The sequence below is a fragment of the Parasteatoda tepidariorum genome, chromosome 2, assembly GCF_982258835.1.
Source record: "Parasteatoda tepidariorum strain Cologne lab strain chromosome 2, Ptep-v5.0, whole genome shotgun sequence".
Lineage (NCBI taxonomy): Eukaryota > Metazoa > Arthropoda > Arachnida > Araneae > Theridiidae > Parasteatoda > Parasteatoda tepidariorum.
In genome coordinates, this window is record NC_141756.1 from 113108188 (window position 1) to 113135198 (window position 27011).

The 27011-nt window shown below is 27.0% G+C and overlaps 2 protein-coding genes across 20 annotated transcripts in view; one reads left to right on the top strand and one right to left on the bottom strand.

Annotated features, from left to right (window-relative positions):
* LOC107451920 (uncharacterized) overlaps positions 1–21798 on the top strand; it is a 43867-nt gene extending 22069 nt beyond the window's left edge. The window contains exons 7-9 of one of the 2 annotated variants that reach the window (XM_087158063.1): positions 1358–1517; positions 3389–3526; positions 21517–21798. The gene's annotated coding sequence lies outside the window, so the exon portion shown is untranslated. Of the gene's footprint in view, positions 1–1357; positions 1518–3388; positions 3527–5894; positions 6094–21516 lie in introns of those variants that run through there. The other variant, XM_087158062.1, reaches the window with a different exon arrangement.
* LOC107439517 (uncharacterized) lies at positions 128–26027 on the bottom strand. Of its 18 annotated transcripts, XR_015431634.1 has the most exons (11): positions 25789–26027; positions 24507–24532; positions 22988–23079; positions 17417–17462; positions 15871–15933; positions 15743–15786; positions 14749–14858; positions 13038–13083; positions 12838–12932; positions 11986–12088; positions 6834–6972 (listed from the first exon to the last, which is right to left on the bottom strand). XR_015431634.1 is itself a non-coding variant. In XM_087158066.1 (10 exons), exons 5-9 carry the CDS (start codon positions 15769–15771, stop codon positions 5891–5893), a joined length of 579 nt encoding a protein of 192 aa, XP_087014192.1. In that variant the 5' UTR covers positions 15772–15786; positions 15877–15933; positions 17417–17462; positions 22988–23079; positions 25789–25993; the 3' UTR covers positions 128–554; positions 5871–5890. The 18 variants fall into 18 exon arrangements, 7 of the variants coding, with proteins under 7 accessions (XP_087014192.1, XP_087014194.1, XP_087014193.1 ...); XM_087158066.1 differs by lacking the exons at positions 11986–12088; positions 13038–13083; positions 24507–24532 and adding exons at positions 128–554; positions 5871–6096 and having other exon boundaries at positions 15877–15933; positions 25789–25993; XM_087158068.1 differs by lacking the exons at positions 11986–12088; positions 13038–13083; positions 24507–24532 and adding exons at positions 1511–2700; positions 5871–6096 and having other exon boundaries at positions 15877–15933; positions 25789–25993.
* Positions 26028–27011: the final 984 nt, after the last annotated feature.

The following is a 27011-nucleotide window of genomic DNA, read 5'->3' on the forward strand; positions in this document are numbered from 1 at the left end:
AACATTTATCAAGCACTCTTTTTTTTTGGTCATGTTATAGTTTAATTTTTCATTTTTTTTTTCAATAAAAAAAAAGAGAAATGAAACACAGATTAAATGTCATAAACATAAAACAAACATTGGAAAATCAAGTTCATAAAATTTTATTTTAAGGCTCAAAAGGAAAGTAAGAAATAAAGCAAAATTTTGAAAGAACAAAAAACGGAGTGAGATAAAAATGAATTAGTACATGAGATGCTAGTTTTTGTATTGATATCAGCAGTAAATTGCAACACAGTGCCATTCAGAAAAGAAACCTTAAGTAGTCTAAGCAAACATTGCATTAAATTATTCAATACCCTTTCTAAAATCTCACTGCAGATTCCTAAGCAAGGCTTTTTTTTCACTGTATAAAAAACGTGGTAGCATTTCTTCAGGTGACCAAACAATTGATTATTGCATGGAACTATATCAGATCTATATAGAGGATGCTAAGAATTTCTCAGTTGATTTGAAGCAGCAGAGTTCCGGGGAGTGTAAATGCTTGGGGCAAAAATCCTCCATCGACAATATTCCTGAAAGAGGTAAGAAATAATATATTTTCTGGAGAGGACAAAAAGTTTAAAAGGAAGTATCATATTGGAACATACATATATTAGGGGGACCGGAAAGTAATGTCCTTTCGGTGCATTTGATATTGGGTTTCAAGATTTTATTTTTAATCAGTAATGTATTCATTCTCGTTAGCAACAACTTTTCAATGCCAAATCAAAAACAAATCTAAAAAAATGAATTGGTTTTTGAGACTAACGAATATCTAATGCACCGAAATAACATTACTTCCTTCTAAAACAAAAAAATTCAAATCGATATATTAAATTCAATTTTATGTAAATGTAAATTGAAGTTATTGTTTCGTAACAAATGTATTATTTCATATAAAATAATTCTTAAATGTAAAATATTGAAATTTTAATCATCTTGAAATTCATTATTATGGTTTCTTAAAAATTATATTTTATTCTTCAAAAAATTTTTAATGTAAGCCAAGTATTCAAATTCAATTTCCTAATAAAAAGATATGCTAGTGATCTACTACTAGCTATTTACAAAGTTTTAGTGTAATACTAAATCGTTGGTTGAACCCCTATGTGCACACCACTGATTTGAAACCATGTAGGTGTTTACAAATTTTTTGATCTTTAGGTTGAATTCAACTACTCAAAAGCCTTTTTTGAATTAATGGTTTAGTCAATGTGAGACATAGACTTGGCAGCAACATGTAAACAGGTTACATTTATAACAGATCCTATTTTTGACTATGTACAAAAGAATTTTTTTTAAAAAATGGCTCAGTATAGCTAAATATGATTTGCAGGTTCATGAAAGATTCAAGAAAACTAACCTTCATTTGAAAGCCTTTTAACACAAGAAATATGAATCTTGGAAATTCAGTGCTATTGAAAAATTAAACAAGTTTCTTCATTCAAATATATTGAGAAGACTTCATAGTTAACCAGATACCATAAAAGGAAGAAGTGGGTACTACTTTTCTAAAATAATATTTGTAAATAACACAATGATTTATTTATAATATTTTTATAATCCCAACAGCAAGGTACAAAAATCAAATAAACTTTCCCTTTTATTTTGAACTGTCAGTCGAAGCTACCTTTTTAAAGAATGATGGAGATGATTCTCTCAATTTCATCATAAACATCATTCTACAGGTATTCTTACTAAATTTTACTAGTTTTACAACTCGTTTAAATACATTAAATGTACAGTTTGAAACATTATGCACCTTATATGACCTAAAGAGATGATATTTTTATGATTTGAGAAGACTATCAAGTTAACTAGTATATTAAATGTTTTTTTTTCCCTTTGCAACAAAAGTTTGTATATAAAACGTTTTGAAAATGAACTGCTAATCTTGCTTCTGTAAACACACCCATTTTAACAACAACAAAAAATAATTTTTGAGGGTTATCTCTTAAAAGTTCAAAACTGATGACACAATTCAGAAAATTCCCTTATAGATAATTTCATTAGCACAGAATAGAAATCGGATTAACTGTGTTTGAGATCTTGAGACAAGTAAAGTAACCTTTTACAAAATCAAGTAGTTTGTCTCAGTCATGAACACACTTTTATCAGTATCAAAACAAATTGCTCAACTTAAAGATGATGAAGAATTCAAATATATATTTTGATAATTAGATTTCACATAGTTATTTTCATTCTTTTTTTTTATTCTCAGATATTTAATCTATTAGAAGTAATAAATAGACATTTAATTTTACACTAAAAAGTCAGTAGAATTATTCATGATTTTTAATTGATTGATTGTTGTTAAACAATCGTGAAAATACAACATTTTCTTACTTTTTCCTATAAAGCATCATTGCAACAATATGACACAATAATATTTATACTTTTGAATTATTTAGATATATGATATTTAGAAATCAAGATGGTTTCTTAATGCAGTAAGAAGAACAGACAGTGATAAAAACTGAAATTAATTTCACAATTTTGCAATATAAAATTTTTTGAAAGCAAGTCAGAGTGTAATATTTTGTTAAATCATCTAATAATAACTGCACATTTAATTTTGGTCATTAGAAAACACTGTAGATATTCTATAGCTTTCTCTAATTGTACATTTTTCTTCTTTCATGGCTGTTTCTACTTCTGATCTCCTTGTTCTCTTTGAACCTGGAATTCACTACATATACTGTGAATCAACAGAATTTTTGAAGAATATTGAAAGGGTATTTCAATTATTTTTTTCTAAATCCGTAAAAGGAGAACATTGTGAAGTATTGGGGAATAATATTGTGAAAAATGCATATTATTCTAACTATATCTAAATTATATTTCCATTTTGTCACAAGATTTATTAAATAAATGAAAAGTTAAAGCACTTTGTTCTGTGCACTTCATTTGCAGTTTTTGTGGAGCACCCTAATGACTAATGTGATATAATAATAATAATAACTAATGTGAATTATTCATAATAATAGAATGAAATATTTTAATTGAGCAAAATTATTATAAAATTATGAACAAAAACTTCTTCAAGGGCCTGTTTAAACATTTTGCAAAAATGCTCCAACTGACTGAATTTTAAGTTTTGAGAAACAATTAATGCAAATAATAATGTAACTTATAAACTGGTTAAATATAACATTTATTGCATTCATTAAGTTAATACGTTACTACATAAAAACAGCAATTGGACAGAAATTAGTAAAAATAATTTACAGATTGGCACAGAATTTTTAGTACAGATTTAAGAACATATTTATGCAAATATTTTATAAATTTTAAAAATAAATTAAATACTAGAAAGAAAAAAAAACGTTTTTCTGAAAATTGAAGTAATTACATATTATGTTTGTAGGGAGTGGATGCATTTTGAACAGTTTCGTGACAAGTAAGAAAGATAGTATCTGAAATTAACAGCTGCATCCAATTACTGTCCACTTGTGACCAAGTACTTAAGAATGAGAGCTTATTGGTCAAGATTCCTTCGTGTGCAGTAAGTTTTTCTTTTGAAATATTTCATTAAATTAAATTTTCCTGTTCAATCAAGCATTTTAAATTTTTTCTAACGTTTGAATGTTTGCTGTCATTGAACATTTGCTCTAATGTCATTCCATCACACATAATTTTTTTTTTCCAATAAGGTATTTAGTACTTTGAAGGCATTTTTTTCTTAAATATGATATTTCATTTTTAAAAAAATCGAAGAAAGGTTCAAAGTACATGAACACTGTTTTAAATTTTTTCAAAGAAATCAAGTGAAAGTTTCAGAAGTTATTGATACTAACATTAAGTATTGTAGGGGAAGGTCTTTTGTTATTAAATAAGAGACATGCTTATTTCGAAAATAAATTTCGCTATTAACTGACTAATTAATTATATAGAAAAACTACTTCTTTCTTTTTTTGGTGATAGTGTTCTCTTCCTTAGCCAAAGGATGCAAAATCAGGGTTTAATATAAACATAGGCCTATTGATTACAGAGGAAACCTAATAAAAAAATGTTACCATTTAAAATTATGTATTTCATAATAAATATTATTTAATTTATTCCATTAATCAAGTTTGAAGTAAAATTAGGAAAACAATCAAGGATTAGGAAAATACAGCAACATGAACTATTAAGATTAAAAAAAGCAAAATATTAATTAAATATTAATTGCAGTCATAATTATCATACTTTATTTCAATAAAATTGATAAATAACAACAATATTAACAATAAGGTTGTTGCCAAAAAGCTTAACTAATTGAAAAGTCTGGAAGTAAAGGACACAACAAAACGAATTAGAGCTTCAACGCACAGTGCACCCAAACAAATAGAGCTTGTATATCCCTATTGTAACTAATACTCATATTCCAATAAACCTACAACAATTACAAAAAATAGGCTGTTCAGAAGTTTTGTCATCGTTTGATAAGTGAAGCATAGACAGGTCTTATGTTAAAATAATTAAGAGCAATTGACATATCCTTTTAGAAGGAAATTCAGAAAAGTACTGCTTCCACCCAATTCAAGTTTGTAATTACTGGCTAATAATCATTTGCAATTATAATTTTTACTCAGCTATCTAAGCAGAATTTTTTAAAATACACTTGAAATAATGTTTGTTATTTATAAAGAGCTAATAAGACACACTGCTAAAAGAGTGATTGTATATCTTAATGTTTAAGTCAATTTTTAGGAACATGAAGGGGTCAACTTAAACACTGTTAGTAAAGTCGAGCAATCATAGATTGTGAAATATAGATGCATTACAAACAATAAGATATGTGAATAACTCTGTATCAAATTACCCCTTACAGAAAGTATTCTTAATATGTTGTATACAATTAATTTTGCATTTCCTCTCATTCTACTTTCTTTGCGTATAAAAGTAATTTTAGAAACAATATTTTAATTTACGTTCAGAAATAAATTAAAACAATTCATTTAAGAGTATTTCAAACATATAATGCAGTGAAAACTTTTAAAATATGCTATAAAAGTACAATTTAAAGATTTCAAAACATAATCTTTGTTGGAATCAATAACGCTAGCAATGTTGCTTCAATACATCCTACTGCATCTTCATCTGCTAAGTTCCACAAAAAATCATTTGCACATCATCCTAAGATTTCAAAACTTTCGCTTTTAAAAATTTTACAAATGTATCACGAGGCCTGGTGGCTAAATGGTAGCACTTTGAGCAGCCACAAGTCAGGGGTTCTATTTTGGTTAGAGAAAGATTGACTCAGCCTTTCATCTTGTAAGTGGGTCAATAAAATAAGTACCAATCATACTTAGGGATGAAACACTGGTGGTTCAATACTTGGCTGACCACCCAACCAGAACATCTGGTCCTGCACCAAAAGCTGAAGAAAACTGGAAAGGGCACAGTAAGTCTTGGCCTTTCATGGGCTGATATATATATATATATCCGACATACCAGAAATTTTCTAACTAGTAATAAAAATTTTTTACAATGTTCATATTATTATACGTATATTATAATAATAATTCATATTAATTATAATATACATATAATTTTTCGTAAAATTTTATTTTCAACAAAATGAATAAGTAAAATGAAGTATAACAAATAAATTACATAAAAAATAAATTAAAAATAAATTAAATAAAAAAATAATTTTCATTACTACACTGTTTTTCTAACCTAAAACAAAGGAAAGAACATCACAGTAATGTAACAATGAAGAAGAAAATAGAACTTTCTAAATTCAATATTGTAAAAGGGTTAATTCAATATCCAGAGCTCTAAATGCATTAAGTTTAGTTTGAGATTATTTAAATTTTGATAAGCCATTAAGAGTAAGTTTGTATGATATAAACACAACTTACATTTTTATCTTTAACCATCATCAGAAAAAACCTCTGACGAGGTACAAAAGCGGTAACTGGATGGACAGTATTGTCAGCTGCAGTAGCCACAGGAGATGTTGGCAGGGGACAGACCGATAATCCTGATTAGGCAGACTTATTGGCAAAAGTAGGAGAGCTTGGGACAGATTATATGTTGAGATCAATGCTACTCCTTGAGTTTCATACTTCTGATGTATTTTAACACCTGAAAACATTTAAAATAAATAAAAATTATCGGTAACAAATTTATTTTATAAATCACTTTATGTAAAAATGTAAGTAACATATGATCCTTTTATGTTAAGTAATAGAATGTTTATAATGTTAGATAATTTATCTCTTCATAAAAGAACTATGTTGCTAGAATTTTTTGATGAATAGATGATTTCTTAATCAAAAATCTATTGTTTTATGCTCTTTTTGAGTTGTTTGAATAAAATCCAATAGATTATTACAAAGTTTTAATGATTGAATGACATTAGTTCAGATTTTAAATTTATTAACAAGATGTGAGAAGCTTTTAAAACAATATAGTTTTGCTCATAATATCAATACTGTAAAATTGTCCATGACAAATTCTTTAAATTTTCGTTAAAGAGCAGAAACACAAAGAATAGAAGAATAACAAGGTTAAAATAATGAAAGCCATGGTATGACAAAAAATTTCAATTTTTGCAAGGACATGGAAACTGGATGCCAATAAAAAAGTATATTATAAGCAAAAAATGAACATAGAAGAATTCAGGTTATGAAAGCAAAGAGTAAAAAAAAAAAAAATTTAATAAATTTTTTTTTAATATTGATTTAAGGAATAGGAAAACAAAAGAACTGAAAGAAAAACGCTTTTCTTAGACATATTAGAACATTCGTGAGACTAAGGTTAAAAATGTTTAAATGTAAGATAAAATGGATAATAATTTAATTTTCATTAGAAAGTCTTACTATCATTTCCAGTTTCTTCTAAATTAGAAAAATCAGTGTGCCCCATGTAAGCTTTCCACTGCTTTTCATTTCTTCCAATAACAATAAAACATCTTTTTACTCCAGGTTCAATTTCCTCACACACATATGAAGTGATAGTCTGTGATGAAAATAAAAGTTGATATACACTGTATACATATGCGCACAATTATTTATATCATTTTGTGTTTTATAATAGCTTTGTACAAGATTTTTTTTTACGTTCTAGCAGTAAGACACAATTATCATTATTTAAATGGTGACATCTAGAATCCAGCCAGCAGAACTTTCAGTAAATTTCATTAAAAAATGGAATTTCTGAAAATTACTAATTTTCCATCAGTAGATTAATTTTTTTTTGTTACAAATTATAAAAGTTAGTTGAAAATTTAAATCTTTGCCCATGCCAACACACATATTATTTTTCTCACCTATAGCAAATCATTTCTACTTTCCACTCTACCCTTCCTTTTCTAACGTACATTTTCAATAAATAAAATTGAAGCTCACATAAAATTTCAAATTTTGCATGATATCCTTGTTTTATTTTAATTTATATCTAGATTTGTTTTTTTTTTAGAACTTTTTTGGTTGAAACATTCTGTGAATCAAGCTCAATAATTTTTAATTAAAGCAAGTTTAAATAAAGCAGCAATGTTCTAAATGTAAGTTTAAATATGAAAAAGGATAAGTTTTCTATTAAGTGCAATAAAGAAACCCTAAAAATGCATTACACTTTTTTTCATAAGAAAAAATGAATGATTTAGCAAAAATATGAGCTTGAAGAAAATGTTGAAATAAAATTTTCAGAATAAAAAGCACATAATAAAAAATTAGGAGGAAAAACACAGAGAATACAGAAGAAAAAAAACAGATTTACAGAATATTGAGAACAGAATAAAAAAAAGGACAGAATAAACATAGAATAAAACAGAACAGACACAGAATTCTCAAACAATTTACAGAATAAAAAAAAGGAAGAAAAAGTATTAAATCTATATTCCATAGTATTTTGTGCCCATTTAATGTTTCTATATATATTCATTACCTTTAATCACCAATGCTTCCTAAAAAAAATGAGATGAAAAACAAAACAAAAACATTCAGAATAATGAATATTACAGGGTCTGGGATTGATTAACAGTTGCAATTAAATTTACAACTTAGTAGAATAATCTGTTTCCTTAGTGACTGCCATACATCATTTCAACTGTTTCGAGGGCAACTCATAATCATAATAGAGTAATTAACAGTTATTCTTGATTTGAAAATTTCAGTGCTTCCTTTATAAGAAAAATATTAGTAACTTCACACATTTAATTATAAAATGTTTAAGTCTGAGAATTTAAGATAATTATCGTGCATATAAAAATTTAAATGTTTAGCAGATAAAAACACTAAATATCCTAATTTTAATGAGTCAAACTTTTTTTTTCAAAAAAATTAAAACTTTTTTTAATTATTAATAAACTTTAAATATATCAACTATAGATATTAGATATTAACAGATGTTATAAATGAAAATGATAAAAAAATTCATGGTATCAAAATAAAGCTCACTTCAAACATTTACGTTAAACATGGAAAAAAATTATATAATGAAAAAAAATTATTAGAAATAGGAAACTGAAATATTATTGTAAATTAATAAGTAGTTTAGCATACATAATTTTAAATATAATGATAATATTTATTGACTGAAAAAAAGTATTAGAACATATTATTTCTCATAATATAATTTCACCTCTTCAAGACAAAAATATAGAAATTCAACAGAATTTAAACCATCTGTATTTTGAATGTAAATACGAGGAAATGTATCTCTTAGCAGCAGTTTGATTTAATTTGTAATTTACTTTAAAATAAGAATCACAGCATGTTTCAAGGGAAGCTCATATTCAAATTTTAACAAAGAAGGAGTACCTATTAAAAAAATATAATAATAAAATATACTTTAGTAACATAATATACATTTTAATATAATAAGAAAACAACTCCCAAGAATTTTTTCTTTAAATTAGGCAATTAAAAACTTGAAGTTTCTTTTCAAGTGATTTCTAACAATGCTCTTATAAGTTTCATATTAAAACACAGCATTATTTATCTAATTTGTCTTTAGAAGTAGACAGAAACATAGTTGCTTCATTTCTATAATAAGTGTGATAGTTCCATCAATGATCAAACTGATACAACCTTTTCTTGGAATTAGATACTTTAGATAAATTTTTTAGAATTCTTAGACTTACTTTAGAAAAATTTTTAAAATTGAACAAGAGATGTCTTTAAAAAAATACTATATTTTAAATGGCTTATTGATTTATAAAACTAATTAAGTGAACAACAAGTTAGGTTTATTGAAATGAAAGATATAAATGTAATGTAATATAATAATAATGTATGTTGAAATTAGGATAGATATTGTATATAACCTAAACCACTAAGCTGCAATGGCTTGTTTAGAGGTTGAGTTGTCATTATAAAAAACTAAGGTTTAATCCATGATGGTCACTTGAAGCTTCAGATTGATAGGAACCATGATTGTATTACATTATGTAGAATAAATTTATTGAGCTTTCAATGTATTTTAAAATTAACTTAATTACAGGGTATCTGCTACATTTCAAATGTTCAAATTCATGACTTTTCATGACTAATTCTAAGAATTTTTTATGATTTAATGAAGTTACTATTTTCTCTGACAAAAACACAATAAATTTAAAAAAGCATCATAATAACATTAATTCAAATAATAGGTATAACCAAAACTGTTATACTCTGCATCTTCATATTTACAGATTTTAAATTTAAAAAACAGAGTCAAGAAAGAGTTGAAGCAATAAAATAGCTGAAAAAATACAAAAGCAAATAAAAAAAATTTCCCTTTTTTTCTGCAGAATTATATTCTAAAGAAACTTTTCTTGTACATCGGAAAGGAAAGAAATACTCCTGATTTTTCTGTTCTCATTTCGGATTTTTAAAAAAATTCACCAATGACTGGCTTGTTTCAACTAGAATTCTAAATTGAGAATAAATAATAACAAAAATTTTGAAATCACAGAAGTTTAAAATATCACTCTAAAAATGATGCTTTTTCTTTCACCATAATTTTTAAAGAACATGATAAAAACATTTTATATTTTAATAAAATATGACTGTCAGTGGGAATTTCTATGGAAATTCAGATATTTGGAACAACATGAAATGGGGGGGGGGGGAGATTCAATTTTAAAAATTAGATTTTTCGGCGACCTAGGTCCATGACTTTCCATGATTTTTTTTTAAAAAACTAGTTACAATCATGACAAATTTTGTTCAATACCGAAATTCATGACCTTCCAGGTGCGCGGATAACTAGTATCTGATGGACACTTTACGACTAGTCCAAATTCTAAGCATTTTGTTAAGATATTCAACCGATGGGTAGGACTCAAGAAAAAAAATTAAGTTTCTGTAAAAATTGGAAATAATCCTCTAAGACGCATTTCACGGCCTGTTCACGAAAGTTTAAGCTATGTGCTTGACATGGTAAACAAAAATGGGGTGTAACATTTCTCTTTTAATCTTGCTTGTAAACCTGAGTACTTGCCTGCCATATTTGGTGTATAATGTCATGTTTGTCCTCGACAATCACTTATATTTATGCCTTGGTCATTAGGAAAAGATACAATAGTATCAGACAAGTACTCAGGTTTATGCCTTTCAATTGAAAAAAAAAATCTAAAAGGTCTATGCGAATTCCGTCGTTCACATATCGGACATCAAATGTGTTGAATCAATACTTACAGAAAAATATTTTGCTTTCCCTAGTTCTGTAATTATTTTGTTTTATGCTTTATATCAATCGATTCAGTCTTGGTAAATAACAAATCGAAGTTGATAAATAAGATGTATGTGCATTGCCCTTATTCCCATGATTGTTTATAAGTCCAGCATGAAAAGGGCCAAGTTTACTCATCCCAAATAATTTCCATTATCCAATTGTCTCCACGGAATGCAAGACATCGTGATGCTAAAAGCTATATTACTTCAAAAATTCTTCTAAATACTTCTCAATCATTGATTTGGTTACTCATCTGATTAGTTAAAACTATATCTATTAAGCAATCATTTTCTTGAGAAGTAAATCATTGTAGCGTGTTTGTGCACAAACATATTTTCATGTTCTAAAATGCACACATTATAACGTTACCAATCTTTTAAGCCACTTTCAGAATTAAATGCATTGCTAATAATTAAGGAAAGGACGTAACAGACACATTACAAAACTTTAAGAGTGGCAAACTTTTGAGCCATAAAACATACACAGGTGTAAAAGTATTAGTGTTTTACAACATTCAGAAAGATCACTAATTTGATAATTGTTATTTTTATATATAATTTATAACAAATGTATGAAAATTTATACGAAAAACGCTTTTAAGCTTTTGCCTGACATAATAACCTTTGCCAAACTAAAAAAGAAAGAAAGAAAGAAAATTTAAAAAAAAAAAAAAAGAACATTAAAAAATTTATACTAATTTAAGGAAAAAAATTAAGGATTTTCACCCTCATGGCCAAACTAAGTGTTAATGCTGTTCTAATTTGGAATACAGAACACAAACTAAGCAACATAAAACTTGAAGGAGCACAGTAACAAAATTCACGGAATAAAACATTGTTCAATCATTGTTTACTGGCATTCAAGACTCCCCTTTCCCAAAATTATATAATGCAAGCAGTTCTTTCTGTTCTTATCACCTTTTCTGTTCTGGTAATGTGTCATGACTGATGAGAGGTACGGCTGAACCAATTTTTTCTTTTAACATTTTATTTCAAACGCTTTCATTTGCTAACTTTTCTTTTAAGAAATTAGGATAAAAAAAAGTAACTTTTTTTTATTGACTTTTCGGGCCCCCATCAGAACTTGGAACTCACGCCCATTGGGCCCATCCTTAAAAACGGCTCTGAATGTAGTCAAAATGCAAATTAATATCCTAATTTAAAATAACTTCTAATATAACTAGAGAACAAAAATGAGATAATAAGCCAAAAGAAGTATCATTAAATATGTATGTAAATCATAGTCTTGAGAGAAAAATGCATGAAATTAGATACATGAAAAAATAATAACCAGTAAGCTTGAAAAATACAGTACCTGGAATAGGTGTTTCAGTAGTTGGCAAATTGAAAAGTTTGCAAAAATTTTAATTTTCAGATGATAACGAAGTACCAATACAAATGCTTTGATTCACAACCAGCTGAAATATATAATGTAAACCTCAATTAAAATTATACTTGAAATTATTAGATATAATTTAAATGAATTATTAAAATATAGCAATTTTTATCTATCACAAGCTTTTAAACACAGTATAATTAAAAGAATACCATACAGATACTAGGACCCATTTAATGTAATTAAAATAAAGTTAAAAAAAAATATTAAAGTGTAAAGGATGAGATATTAAACAAGACTACTGCAAAGATAGCTTTGCTACACAAACTATGATGAACTACACTAACAGTTACGAGGTTAGCAAGCAGTAGTAAGTTTTAAAATTGTGATTTGTAAGAGCCTCCTTATTAATCATAAAATTTTTCTCTAACCTCTTAAAGATGATCTAGGATAATCTGAGAGTTTTAAGCAGGTAATTAGGTTTTTTTCTAGATTTCATTTACTTATATTTTTTATTTTATTAAATTAAAAATAAAAACACACTGCAACAATGCTATTTTTTTAACAGTTGACTCAGAAATAATTAAAAACGAGTGCTTTAAAAACATTTTTCGCTACATTTACATACAACTCAAAACATGAAAATGAAAAATATGGCAAAACAAGATACGAAGTAGAGCAAAATGTTGAAAATTAGTTCGGTCATTCAGAAGCTATTAAGCAAAGCCACAAGAAGCAAAAATTTTCTTAAAAAGAAATAATCAATATAAAACTAAAATTTTGAAATAAATATTAAAAAAATCTATAATTTGTATAATAGTAAGACAATACCTTATCCAATTCTGTTCTACTATGCTTCCTCTCAAGCGGTGCATCAGTTGGCAAAGTTTTCCACAATCTAGCTGTTGTATCATGCTTCTCTTGCACTTGTGGAAATCAGGAAAAATGTAATCAATGATGAAGAATTTAACACCCATATAAAATCCTGAAAATTAAAGTATAGTGAGCATAAAACATAAAAATGAACTTACAATGTACAGATTAACTTTTTAAAGCTTGGATGATACTTTCTTGTAGCTAGATTACAAACAATTCACAGCTTTAAAAAAAGTGATTACAACTGATATCTATTTAAACTTGGTACAAAAAATAATTATAATTTAAAGTTACATTAGTCATATCTTTCCTAATAGGTTTTTCATCTATTTGTATACATTGTTTCATCTATATATTGTTTCACCCATTCATGTTTTATTTATATAAAGGTTCATCTGTATCCAAGCCATTTTTTTTCCTAATTTCCTAACAGATTTCAGACTTTCCAAATAAATATGGAAATTCCTTAAAATTTAAACATAGGTTCACACAAGTGTTTAAATAATGGGTATGAAGCTGTAAAATACATTTCTTATGTTAATTCGCAAAAAAATTAAACCACAACTGAATTTTAAGAAATTGTAATAGTAACTGGGCAGCCACAATTTTAAAGGAAAATGCATTCGAACAATAATAATGAAGAAGTACTTTTTACAGCAGAAAATAATATTAACAGTTTCCAGTCCTGATGCTAGTTTTAAGTTAGTAGTTCTGAAAACAAATAGTATAATAGTACAGAAATAATTAAAACTTGCTCACTGATATCAAAGAATTGAAGATAGTAGTTGGGAGTGAAAGATATACATGGATAGAAGAAATGAATTGATTTGAATTGAATTCTGAAGAAAGTCAATAAATCTGGTCATTCTATAAGCTTTTCATAGCTAAAAATGCATCAATCTAATAGTAAAGTATAAAGAATTTAAAGAAAACTCAGGTTTTTAATTATATTAATTTCTATAAAATATGTTATTTAAAATTTAGATACAAATTTAACGAATTTGTATCTAATCTTTAATTAGAGAGATACAAATTTAACCATCAAGTTTTATATATACATACACATCCATATTATTATCATCAGTAATCATAAGTTATATCATAAGAGTATACAAATGTTGGTAATTCAAGCTATTTATCTTAATATCTTTGATCAAAATTTATCAACCATCAAATTTACTAATGAAATCGATTTTCTTAGTAAAACTTAAACTCAAGAGATTTTCAATTCTGAAAAGTATTTATTATTTTTTCTCGATTGAGCAGAAGTTTTATGTATGAGACGTTTTGTGTTAAATACTTAACTCAACATTCATGTATATCAAAATCGTTTAGTTGTATTCATTTTTAAAAAAATAATATTTTTTTTTTTATAAAAATATATAAAATATTTAGACGCCCGGTGGCTGAGCGGTAGCGCTTCGCGCTGTCGTGCCACAGGTCCTTGGTTCGATCCTTGGGCCGGGCAAGGCCGACTCAGCCTTTCATCCCTTCAGTGGGTCGATAAAATGAGTACCAAGCATGCTTGGGAACTAACACTGGGGGTTCCGCGTTCGGCTGACCACCTGACCGGAACATATGCTCCTGCACCCCAGAGCCCAAAGGTCAAGAAAACTGAGATGGGCACAGTCGGCCTTGGCCCTCTTAATGGGCTGTCGCGCCACTGAGTTATATAAAATATTTATTTGTCATGTTTATTTTATCAAAATCAAGTTCTTGTTCAAGTTTTATCAAAATCAAGTTCAAAAGAAAATGGTTTCATTAAATTAAAAATTAAAACAATAAGTTCAAAAAATTTGAACATTTATTGCAGCCAAAAAAAAGTAACATGAGTTTACAAACAATATTAAAATAATTAATGCTCACCCATTACAGTGAATAACTGATGCGCAGAAAAAATACATGATGCAATGAAGCCAACAATGAATACAAAATATAAATGGACAGTTACTTCCATCTGCTGCCATAACATCAAACTGTAAGATTGAAAATCGCATGAATTTGCACATTTTATACTAATAATTAGCACATTTTAAACTAATAAATAAGTGTGCTTGTCAAAATTATAGCAATGTAATTCTTATTGCATTAAAAAAAAAAAATTTTCGTACTTTCACTGAGAAGTATAAAAATTAAACATTTGAAAATTATATAAACATGCTAATAAATTACTTCACAATAACAAAATCACTGTACAAACACTGTTTGAAGTTCAAAATATATCACTTGTTATAATTAAACATCTGCAATTAGAATTAAATGATTAAGGGAGCCCTAAAATTCACATATTCAATTTCAACAGAAAACACAGGTTTTTAGTGAAAATGTATTTTTTGATTAATGCATAAAATATTAAATTCAAATCTAGAACATGTTTTAGGGCACCCTTCATAAAAATATAAATAATGGTAAATACTATTCAATAACATACAGTGAAAAAATCTGTTTTAGTAAGGAATTATTTCACTTTTTTACAAATTTAGATTAAGATATTTTAAAATTATAATATATGACATAATATTAATAATTAAAAATTCAATTGAAAATATGGATTTTCATCTTACCAGAAATGCAATTTATCAAGAAAAATTAAAATGAACTTTTTTTTTCTTTTAAAACTGTTTAAAACAGCAGCTAATAACACAGTTAATGCACATTTAAATCCCAGTTAAGCGAATTTACGTGCCTTAAAACAAAAATATTTTCAGAGAGAAAAAAAATTTTGAATTCTAATCACCCAAGACCTGAAACATTTCTCTGAACATAATATACATGAAATAAAATATATGTTCAAGCTTTGTAAAACAAAATATATCCGATATTATATAGAATATCTAGAAGTAGGGAGGGTTACTTTTACTTTTTAATCTTTGCTACACAATCAGTCATGTGACCTAATTTACTCTGTAATGTACAAAATAATATAAATATTAATGGTAATTAACTATGATAGTAAAGAAAATGTGAGCAAATGTGCAGTCAAAAAACCTCTACTTTTCTAGCTACATGAAGAACCAGTTGAAACTTATCAGACACCACCAAATCTCCTTCCTAAAACACATTAATTTTTCTTTAATTTCTCAAATAAGTAATTAAAGGAGACAATCATTGTAAAAGCAAAATTACATCTTTCTGGTAAAAAAAACAAAATATTTAAAAAAATTAAAAACTAATATTATCTATTTGTCATAATTCAAAAAAATCTTTAGAGATATAAATGATATTCTATGTAGTATGAAGTCACCTACAGTGACAGAAAATATTGAGTTATATTATGACTGTAATGATCCATTATTTCATTCAGAATAGAAAACCAGGAAACAAATCCAAAATATAATTTTATTAAATGTAAATTTATTTAATATAAATTATTAATGATGCAATAAGAGTACAATTTAAAGTCTTTCTAATTAAACAAACTTATCTTTTTATAGATTATTCATAATTGTAAACACATACACTACAGCGAAAGGTTTCCTAAAAGTCAAAATTTTAACTTCTAGATTTTGAAAGCAAATTTTTATTTTTGACTTTCTCAGAATATTTCAAAGTTTATGGAGATCATGTTTTTTTTTCTTTCTTTTTTTTTTTTTTTTAAGTTCAAAGAATATAGCTAAAGATCATAACAAAGCTGTCCTTCATGAAAAGCCTCAGAAACAATTTACAATAAATTCTTTAAAAATAGAGCAAATTAACAAATATTTCTACAAAAGAATTTTTAGGACCTCCAAAAATAGTATTTTTTATTGCTTAAAATTTATGAATGCAATAATTCAATTTGTTTCTACTCAGATTTTTTTCTTTAAAAAAAACTAAATTTGGACAGCCAATCTAAATGAAGAATTTATTACATTTTAATATGAAGGAATATAATTTAATTGTAACTTCTACTTATTATTTTATTTCTGCCAAATTTTTAATTTTGCTTGTTCACTTAAAAATACTACACTTTTATCTAAAAATAATATTTTAGGTATACAAATTAATGAATGGGTCCACCTTAAAAATTAAATTTGGATTATTATGAGAACCTCATATTCATTAAAATAGCCAATTCACCCTCTCTTACTTCAATTATCATAAAACTATAACCCTTCCCTACTCACAGTTTTATGGTTCCCCAATAATCAATCTCAAATTAGAGGTTCAAAAAAAATTTTGAGATTATGCATTTAATTTGAAATAACCACAAAAAGTAAGGTATAAAAACTAGTACAAATTACAAAGATGTTAAAAGGGAAGAAACAATTTCGTAACTTTTTTTTTTTTTTTTTTTTTTTTGCATAAAACACCTTTTTAGCATACGAAAAATAAGTCATAGGTGTTGGTTATATGTTTTTCTACAACTACTATTGTTATATGCTACTCATGTTCATATAAATAAACATTTGAATAAAATTTTAAACTATTTTTACCACATTCTACATGTTCTATTTGCCGAAGGCCCCATTGTAAATACTTTTTTTTATATTTCAGTTTTATCAATATTTAATAGTAAAAATAAATATTAATCAGAAAATGAAACAAGCTTTACCTCATGATCCTGCTTCCTAGAAATATTCAGACTCAAAAGCCATTCTCTGAAAAAGGATTCTAGCATTAAATTGGAAACAATATATCATAAGTAATTAACATGGAATAACTAACAAATAAGAATTTATTAATTAAACAATTATTTAAAAAGTATTTTTGATTAAACATAAATGCAAATAGAAGTAAAAATATTTTTGGAAACCATTACATATATACAGGAAAGACTTTACAAAATAAAGAAGAAGAGTATAAAAAATATATTTTAAGACAGTGGCTTCTTAAATGTACACCTAATAGTAGTACAAATGTAAAACATTTTGTAAAAAATTTCACAAATTCAGCCTACTGAATAAATGAAAATTATTAAGGTTGCTGCACCATAAGAATATTCAATAGTTGTTCAGCATATTTTTACTTTATAACCTGTGTTGTATAGCCCACCCTGTTCTGAGTTTATGACTATCAATATTCAACTCCATAGCCCTGTAAGTTTGATCCCAGTCCAGAAGACAAGGGAACTCCTAGATCAAGAACAGGGAGAACCTAGATTTCGTGAAGGACTTTTGGCTGGAACTAACTTGCATTTGTTTTACATGGAGAGAAAAACCACAAAAACCCAGAAATGTGTTAAAATAAGTTTCCAAATATAGGCCAACTCACAAATTATTGTTATTTATTATTGCTCTACGAATTGTGCAGCAGATATGAAGAACCACATTACAATTATCCACATAATTGCTGAATATCAGCATAATTATTATTTTATATCAAAATATTTTCAATCAACAAATATACTTGTCTTAGCAGGTTTTTTTTCTGAAGCAACTTAGTATTTTTTTTTAAACCGTATTAAACTTTATGAATTTTTGATCCAGAATAAATGGCTACTTAAAAACTAGTAATGAACATGTATTCAAAAAAATGGGCACTGACTCATTTTTGGAATACATAGTTAATCTGCAATTTATATAACTCAAGTATGTTGCATACAAAGAATATGTTAAAGAATGTTCGAGCATCTACTTAATCAGATTCTGAAATTCAGAGTTAATCTCAAAGAAGAGATATCCAGGAAATCTTTGTTGAAATAATTGATAAATTGTAATCAAAATTAGGAAAAAAATTATTATTTTTTTTTTAAATTGAGTTCTTTATTTTTGTTTTCAGTTTTGCAAGCTGTATGCATAGTTTTAAAGATAACTGTACCTTTGATGTGTAACTTGAAAAATAATTCGGCATTTATAGGGCATTAGTCATTGAATAATTTGTAGAACAAAAATTATGTCTTCAGTTGCTTTATTTGTCCAAAGAGAATGTACAAAAACAAGAAAAGTTTGGTCATATATACACTTTTGTTTGCTCAAAAAAGTTTTTCAAAGTAATTGCAATTTTTTTTTTTTTACAAAAATATGAATGAGGAGCATTTTAATGCTTCATTAGTGGACAGTACCTTCATAATATAATTACTATTACTGATTTTCATCTTTATTTATAATTCTTCAATGAAATTTTTCATTACATACTACACACCAGAGAGGTGTGGTTAGTATGTATTTCATGTTTGTCAAAACATTTTCACAAATATTTAAATTAGTAAGTTAAAAAATGTCCACAAGTGTCACATAAATGAAAATCACTATTTTAAGCACAGTAGCAATATTATTTCTTTTGGTTTAAATATAAAAATAAAACTTTTATACATGCTAAAGATCTATCCCCATGCAAAGTATAGTAGAATTTGTTATGCAACTATAGAAAAATGTAGACATAACTATTTTAAGAAAAAAAAATTAGAAAATATGAAATTTATTCAATTAATTTCAATACAAGTTGAATCACAACTTTTTTCAAGCATACTTAACATTTTCATGCTAAAAGTATAATTTACTTGTTTTTTATAGCAGGCTTGTTTAAGTTTATTTTAAAATTAACTTACTCATTTTATTTTAATTTTATTAAGTTCTGACATTAACACTATTAAAAATATTTAGGTAATAATTTAAAATCAAACTTATTAGATAATACACAAATGAATAGCATATTAAATAATCTACATCAATAACTATTTAAAAACTGTATTACAAAATCAAAATTTTAATCAGATTGTTACAAGTAATATTTCAAAAATCCTTAAATTTAATAATTAATATCTGATGCATAGTTAAAATGTCCCCTTCAGACAGTAAAAGAGATTCAACCTCCTCCATATCAACCCACAAGATCCGAACCTATATGGCTAGAATGTCTATATTCATTAGGTAACAAAGTAGTCTTTTTGAATTTTTTTGTTTCATTTCATGCATTAATTAAAATGTGATTCAATAAATTAAGCAAATAAGTTTTAAATGCTCTTTTTTTTTTATTTGTAAGCATTTTTAAAGCTTGAACTTTCAAAAAGTTTTAAAATACTTACAATTTTAAAATTTGGTTCAATGGAAAATATTTCAAAGAATAAAAAAAAAAAATTAAAAAATATAAAGAAATGAAATAATTGAATCACCTTTCCATTTGATGGGGACTTCTATAGATTATTTTTATTTTTTTTACAGACAAATGAATTTCTTTAACTACCATTTTTATAAAAAGTTAAGATTCTTAATTTAAGAGCAAATTTATATTTATGTTCCAAGAATTAATAATATCTATTTATTGAAAAAGAAATCTAACTTGAAAAGAAAAGATAATTATTTTTTCATCACAATTCGAATTTAACATATTGAGCAGATTACAACCATATTATGCACACAAAACTATTGATAGCGAACAAAATAATTAAATTTTCAACAGAATATTAACTAATATTCTGTGAAGTTCACTTACAATAATAAATACCAAAATGACTTAACATGCAGCTAAATATTTTCAGCACAAAAATAACGAAACTTTTTTTACATACAAAATTTGACATTTCATTAAAAAAATGGATGTAAGAAATTTACATTGTTAGTGTACATAAAAAAGGATTAGTTTAAAAAAAAAACTACATGGGCATTGTGTTAGAAGGGAAAGAAAGGAAAACCTTACGTGATATAGTTGAGATATAAATAAGAAGAGGATCAAGGAAAGAAGTCAACCGTGAAACACAGTATTCATATAAACCTATAAAAAGTAAACAGCCCATGCAAATAGAATGGAACATAAATTATGCGATACAATAACTGCGACAAACTATTACTTGAAAAGATGTCCATGAAAAACTTTTAAAAGTATTTCTTTTCATTGACCCAATTCTGAGTTTATGACAGTCAATGTTCAACTCTACAGCCTTGTAATTCTGAAGACCCAGAAGACAAGGAAACTTTTGGATCAAGCATTTGGGCAAATTAGCCTTCTGGCAGGACTTTTTGAGGGAACTAGCTCGCATTTGCATTACATGGTGAAGAAAACCACAAAAACCTCCCATGGTTAGCCCAATGGTAAGGGGATTCTATCCCATAATCTGCTTACCACTGAGGATATTTTATATCAGCACTGTGGTCAGTGCGAGAAGAGAGCAGAATTCGTATCAACCAGCCACTGCCAGGATTTGAACCAGGGTCTCCTCATTGGGAGAGGAACACTATCCCAAAGGCTATAATAAAGGTATTGTATAATATCAATAATTGAAATAAGAGTTCCAGTCTCTTTCCCTATAGTAACAACAATAAACAGGACATTTTCCCATCAAACATAGCCTTATGATATTCAGACAATTTAAAATGATTAATAGTACTAATGATTTTTCTATCATTCAGAATGTTTTATACCTCTGACTTTTCTGACATTTAGAATGATTTATTAATCTACTTATCTTTTATCTTGACACTTAATATATATTATTTACAAGTTTTTTATGAAAAGAATAATAGAAATGAGTAGCTCAGATGTTCTACTCTGACAGCTAAAGACAACAATTTTTCTTTATAAAGCATGAGGAAGTGAGATGACCAGCCACAATTTTAAGTTTGTTGACTGTTAAAAATATTAATATGCTGGATATTGAAACAAAAATGTGTAGTTTTTGCATCTGTGCAATTCAAATGAAAATGGTATTATAGTAGTTAGCCTGTTGGGCAAACAAATATGTCTATCTGGCTAATAAATATGCCTTTTATTTTTCAGGGTAACTAGTCAGAAACTAATCAAGTTTGTTGATAAAGAATAACTGAACATTGGGTTAGACACTCAGTCTTACCTTTCACTAGTAATTGACTCAACAAGCCAAAAAAGTATACAGAAATGGTGATGGGCACACGATAATGAATATCATTTGTTCTCACTTTAATGTATACAAGGATACATAAATGACAAATAAGATTCAATAAATAAGACTTAATAAGATATAATGAATAATATATTTTTCTTTTATGATAAAGTATCAAAAAAGCATTTTTTACTGTATCATTCAGTTATTTCATAAAATCCACATTTTTTTAAAAAAATTAATCTGCATTATTTCATAGTGAAAAATAAACATACTTTAAGTTTTATGTAAAAAAAAAAGTATTTGAATATTTTTATTTGAAAGCCTATTTAATTCCTTTTATATAAATCATGATTTGTATATTGCAGTATTTAAACAATACAAGTTTCTTGATAATTGGTAATGTTCATCAATTATCAAAATCAACAACACCCATACTTTAGTTTGTATCTAAGCAATGCTTTTAACTTAATGTAGTTTATGAAGTATTCGTCATTTGGTTCCCCTAAATGAACAATTTATAAAGGCACATGAATAAAAGCTTCAAAGAGAGAATGTAAGCCATCATCTCAGATAATTTAAAACTATCTCCCACCTCCCAAAACATTTAGGAATTTTCCCTCTTAAGGGGTTAGGATTCTGAAAAATAATGCAACTTTCAGGAGTTGCAATATCAATTGATTATTCCTCAGTCAATAAAAAATCAACTTGTCTTAAAAATTTAAAATCAAAATATAACAAATTATAGATGCTTACATTGTATGTGTAATTTTTTAAATTAACAAAAATTAGCATTTTTTGCACACATAGTCTTTTCTAGCTAAATTAAACTAAAGATTAAAATTAAATTATATAAAATTAAATTTTATTAAAATTAGATTATAGTAAGTTGCATATGTTATAAAAAAAGTTATTTTTTAAGTTACACTCAATAAAATAAAAAATTATCGAAACTAGTATGATGAACAATTATAAATTGTTCACACACCTGTTATGCAGTTTTTTAATAAATTTTAGAAGGTCGGGGGGCTGAATATTGACTATTTGGTAACTGCAAGTTGTGCATTTATATCTAAGATCAGTCCTTTGCTTAGTTAAGAGGAAAATATCCCAATAGTTTTAAGTTTGCAAACTCTACATAACAGTTACAAAGAAATGTCTCAATGTTGTGCTTTTTATGTTTACTAGTTTTGCGGATAGTATGTTAATGATTATAAAAGAAGCCCATTTTATTGAAAATTTAAAAAAAAATCTTATTGTTTTAGTAACATTCAAGTCATTATTTTAAAGGGTCATTAATAATAATCAAAATGCATTTGACGACGTAACATGTGAAAACAGCTATACAAAACTTAGCTTAAATAATTAGGTAAGCAATGGTAAACTTACAAAAAATGCTAACAATGTTGCTCCTGGTGAATTCCACCGTAGCAATGATAGGAAGCTATCAGCAAGAGAAGAGACAGGTTTTGTAGCATTGGCTAAAAAAGAATTTCTATGTAACACTACAACATAAACGGAAAATTTATTCTAAACCATATGCAAATTATAGTAAGAAATCATACTAACTACTTTAATGGTACTTTTTCATTCAATTTTCAAATGTACTGCAAATTAAATTATTTTAATTGCATAACTAACCAAAAATTTCTGATTTGAATATTAACTTTCTGAAAATTAGTCCCAGCTTATTGCAAAATTTTAAATGCAGGCTCTCTTGTATAAAAAAAACCTGTTTTTCCCACCTTATTTATGAGCAAAGAAAATTTAGTATAATTTTTACCCAGAGACTCTATGTTTGGATATTTAACATGACACTAGATAAAAGTTTAGGTTACCACGAGAGTAGAATTATTTAGAAAGTGACAAAATAAGCCAAACCTTTTAACTTTTCAGTTGCAGCATTTAGCAAATTTTATTTTTAAAAAAATTCCAAATATATAATAATAATCATGAGAATCTAGCTATATCACATCAAACAAGCTGATGTATCTGAGCATATTGCTTGAGATATATTATAGATGAAGCAGGGTATATGTCGGGGAATGCAATCCTGGCACCACAGGATCACAAACCAATGTCTGCAGAATTATCACTTCAACCCCACAGGAAAACTAATTTTTCTCCCTTAAAATACTTGATATATTTTATTGATGCTTGAATCAAACAATTCTCAACATTGATGCAAAATTGGCAAGGGCAAATTGGCATTGAACAGCTGCCCCAATTTTAAGTTTATGACTTCAAATGTTCCACTCCGTAACCTTGCTATTTTGAACCCATTCCAGAAGGCAAGGAAAATCCTGAATCAAGTTTTGGGAGAAATTTACTTTCAAGGAGGACTTTTTGATAGAACTAACCCGCACTTGAGAAAGAAAAAACACAAAACCCTGTATGGTTACCCTGGCAGCAAGGGAACTCTAACACATGATCCATCTACCATTGAGGATATTTTATGTCAACACTGTGGTCAGTGCAAGCCAGGTGTAGAATTTGTATCGACAAGCCATCGCTGGGATTCAAACCCAGGTCACCTTATTGAGAGGTCAATATATAACCGTCGTTGAACAGCCGACAAAATTTTGGGTTTATGAGTACTAATATTCCAATCCGTAGCCGTGTAATTTTGAACCAATCCAGAAGACAAGGAAACTCCTGGATTAGTACCCCCAGAGTTATGATTTGCTATGGAAACATGGATGACTTTGTGACTAGACAGATTTAATGTGCACCAGTCACCATTTAGTACATTAGTCTTCGGCTCGAACCCACCCCCTCTTGGACATGGGCCCAGTGCCCTGCCAACCAGGCTTTAGAGTGGCAAGATGGAAAAAATGTGATTTAGCACTCTTTTGCCTCAAGCCTTTCATTTATTTGGTATCAAAAAAGTAAAAGAAATTATACTTACTAAATTGCACTAAGTTGTCCTTAAGCCTAAAAAATATTAATTTTTTTAAAAAAAAGACTTAATAATACAGATAAAACTAAGTTTGTTAATAGAACATTGTAAAAGTTTTAAGAAGAAGAATTAAGTTAAAATATGCATGAAAATAAAAACTTTTAAAATAGAAAAAAATTGAAATTGAAGACTGTAATTCATAAAAGTTAATACCAAATGTGTCATAAAAGTTAATACCAAAATTGACAAAGTTTATATCGAATAATAATTTTACTAAACACATATAAATTTTTACCAACCAGTTTTAGCGCATCATAACTAATAGATATTATGAAATGATTGTGATTTAGTCTTTTTAGATGTTATAGGGAACAGATATTAGATACTTTAGAGCTAATTTAAAGTTTCCTGGTTGTTACACCCTTTAAGAGACAATTATAAAAGCACAACAGAGAGAAACCATACAATCCTACAGATATTATTGGTTATGCTGACAAATTAATTTTCTGTTTGAGGATTGCTTGTGATTGAGAATGGACTTCTCAATCCCTTACAGCAAAATGAAACACATCAAAGTGGATGCAAGGAAGAAACAAGAACATTGCACTTTTCCTTTTTAAATATACTTAAAATTTTTAAGAGATGAACTTTCTTTTGAAATTAATAATTATTATTTAAGACATTCTAAAAATGGAAGATATTGCAATTAAAAAAATAATTGCAATTGCATCTGAGAAGAAAAAAGAAATTCCCTACAAATAACTGAAAATCTTACTTTGTAGTGTTGTACTCAATTGCATCTGAGGAAAAAACAGAAATTCCCTACAAATGACTGAAAATTTTACTTTGCAATGTAGCAATTTTTTATTAAAAAAAGATTTTGCACTTCTACATAACTAGTTAGCATTGTGATTAAGAAGGAAATATACTTAGGAAATTTTAATATAAGGAAATTTTAATAGAATTGTAAACTGCAGAAGAAATAAAATAAATGATGAAGTACATTTTTTTCCCTTTAAGTATAAACCTTGGCTGATGAATACAAAACTTTGTGCACCAAGAAAATGTTCCCCAGGTTCCACTGAGAAAAATACTACTAATGAATCCTAAGAGAAAAAAAGGAACACCCTAACCGTATCAATATCAAAATTATTATCTTAATGGTGCATTTTAAAAAATTATAAGTTTCTTATGCATAAAATATTTTTCTCTAAGCCGATAAAATTTCTTGAATAACTAAAATGAATATACAACTGTTATAAATAGAAGGCAATAAAGAAATAGCGCTCACTTGCGAACTGTCAAAGGATCTCCTTCAGAATCATCTTCTGTGCTATCATCATCATTATCAACAACAACAGGCTCAGAAAAGTCTTCAACTAATTCAGAAAATTGAGTTGTCATCCAGTCACAAAAACGACCATATAGACCTCGCTGTCCTTCAACCGAAGGAAAAGGAACAGCTTCAGCTTGCACTGGTGTGAGCTCAGTGGCAACTAATAATAGTTTAAAAATCAAATACAGTTAAAGTAAAATAACTTTTCAACTATAAAAAGTGTAAGATACTTAAAACAAAATGATAGATTTGTAATTAAATGATAGCCTTGAAAATTCAAAAAATTCACATATAAAAATTTGTAAAGATAAAATATGTTTCTATTAATTTAACAAACTAATGGTGAATGTCAATGCAATATAAATGTTTTTAAACATAAAATAGGTTTTAAACAAAAAAAATGGAAGAAGCTAAAATATTTCAAACAAAGTGTCATTTAAACTATGTGCTCAGAAAAAATTTCTTCCAGCTTAATTTTTTTTCTTTTTTCGATATTCTTTAAAAATTTCCAGATTTTTATAAAATTATATTAAATAAATAGTACTGAATTTAAAAATTCAATAAAACATGATATTATCTACTCATTTGATAGTATTTAAGCAGTTGATAGCTTAAGAATTGCTGGATTCAATAGAACATTTCAATGTAAAAAATTTAACAAATATCAAATGAAATTATGTACAGGGTATCTGCTACGTTTCAGATTTTCAAATCCATGGCTTTTCATGACTTTACCATGTCTAATTCCAAGAACTATTCATGACTTCACAAAGTTATACAAAAACAAGACAAACCAAATTTTAAAAAAACATTATAACAACATTAATTGAAATGAAAGGTATAACCAAAACTGTTATACTCTGCATCTTCATATTTATAGATTTTAAATTTAAAAAACAGAGTAAAGAAAGAGTTGAAGCAATAAAAAAGCTGGAAAAAATATGAAAACAAATGAAAAAATTTCCCTTTTTTTCTGCAGAATTATATTCTAAAGATACTTTTCTTGTTCATCGGAAAGGAAAGAAATACTCCTGATTCTTCAGTTCTCATTTCAGAATTAAAAAAATGACTGACTTGCTTCAGCTAGAATTTTAAATTGATAAAATAAAAATAAAAAATAATAAAAATTCTGAAATCACAGAAGTTAAAAAGATAACTCGCTCTAGAAACAATGTTTT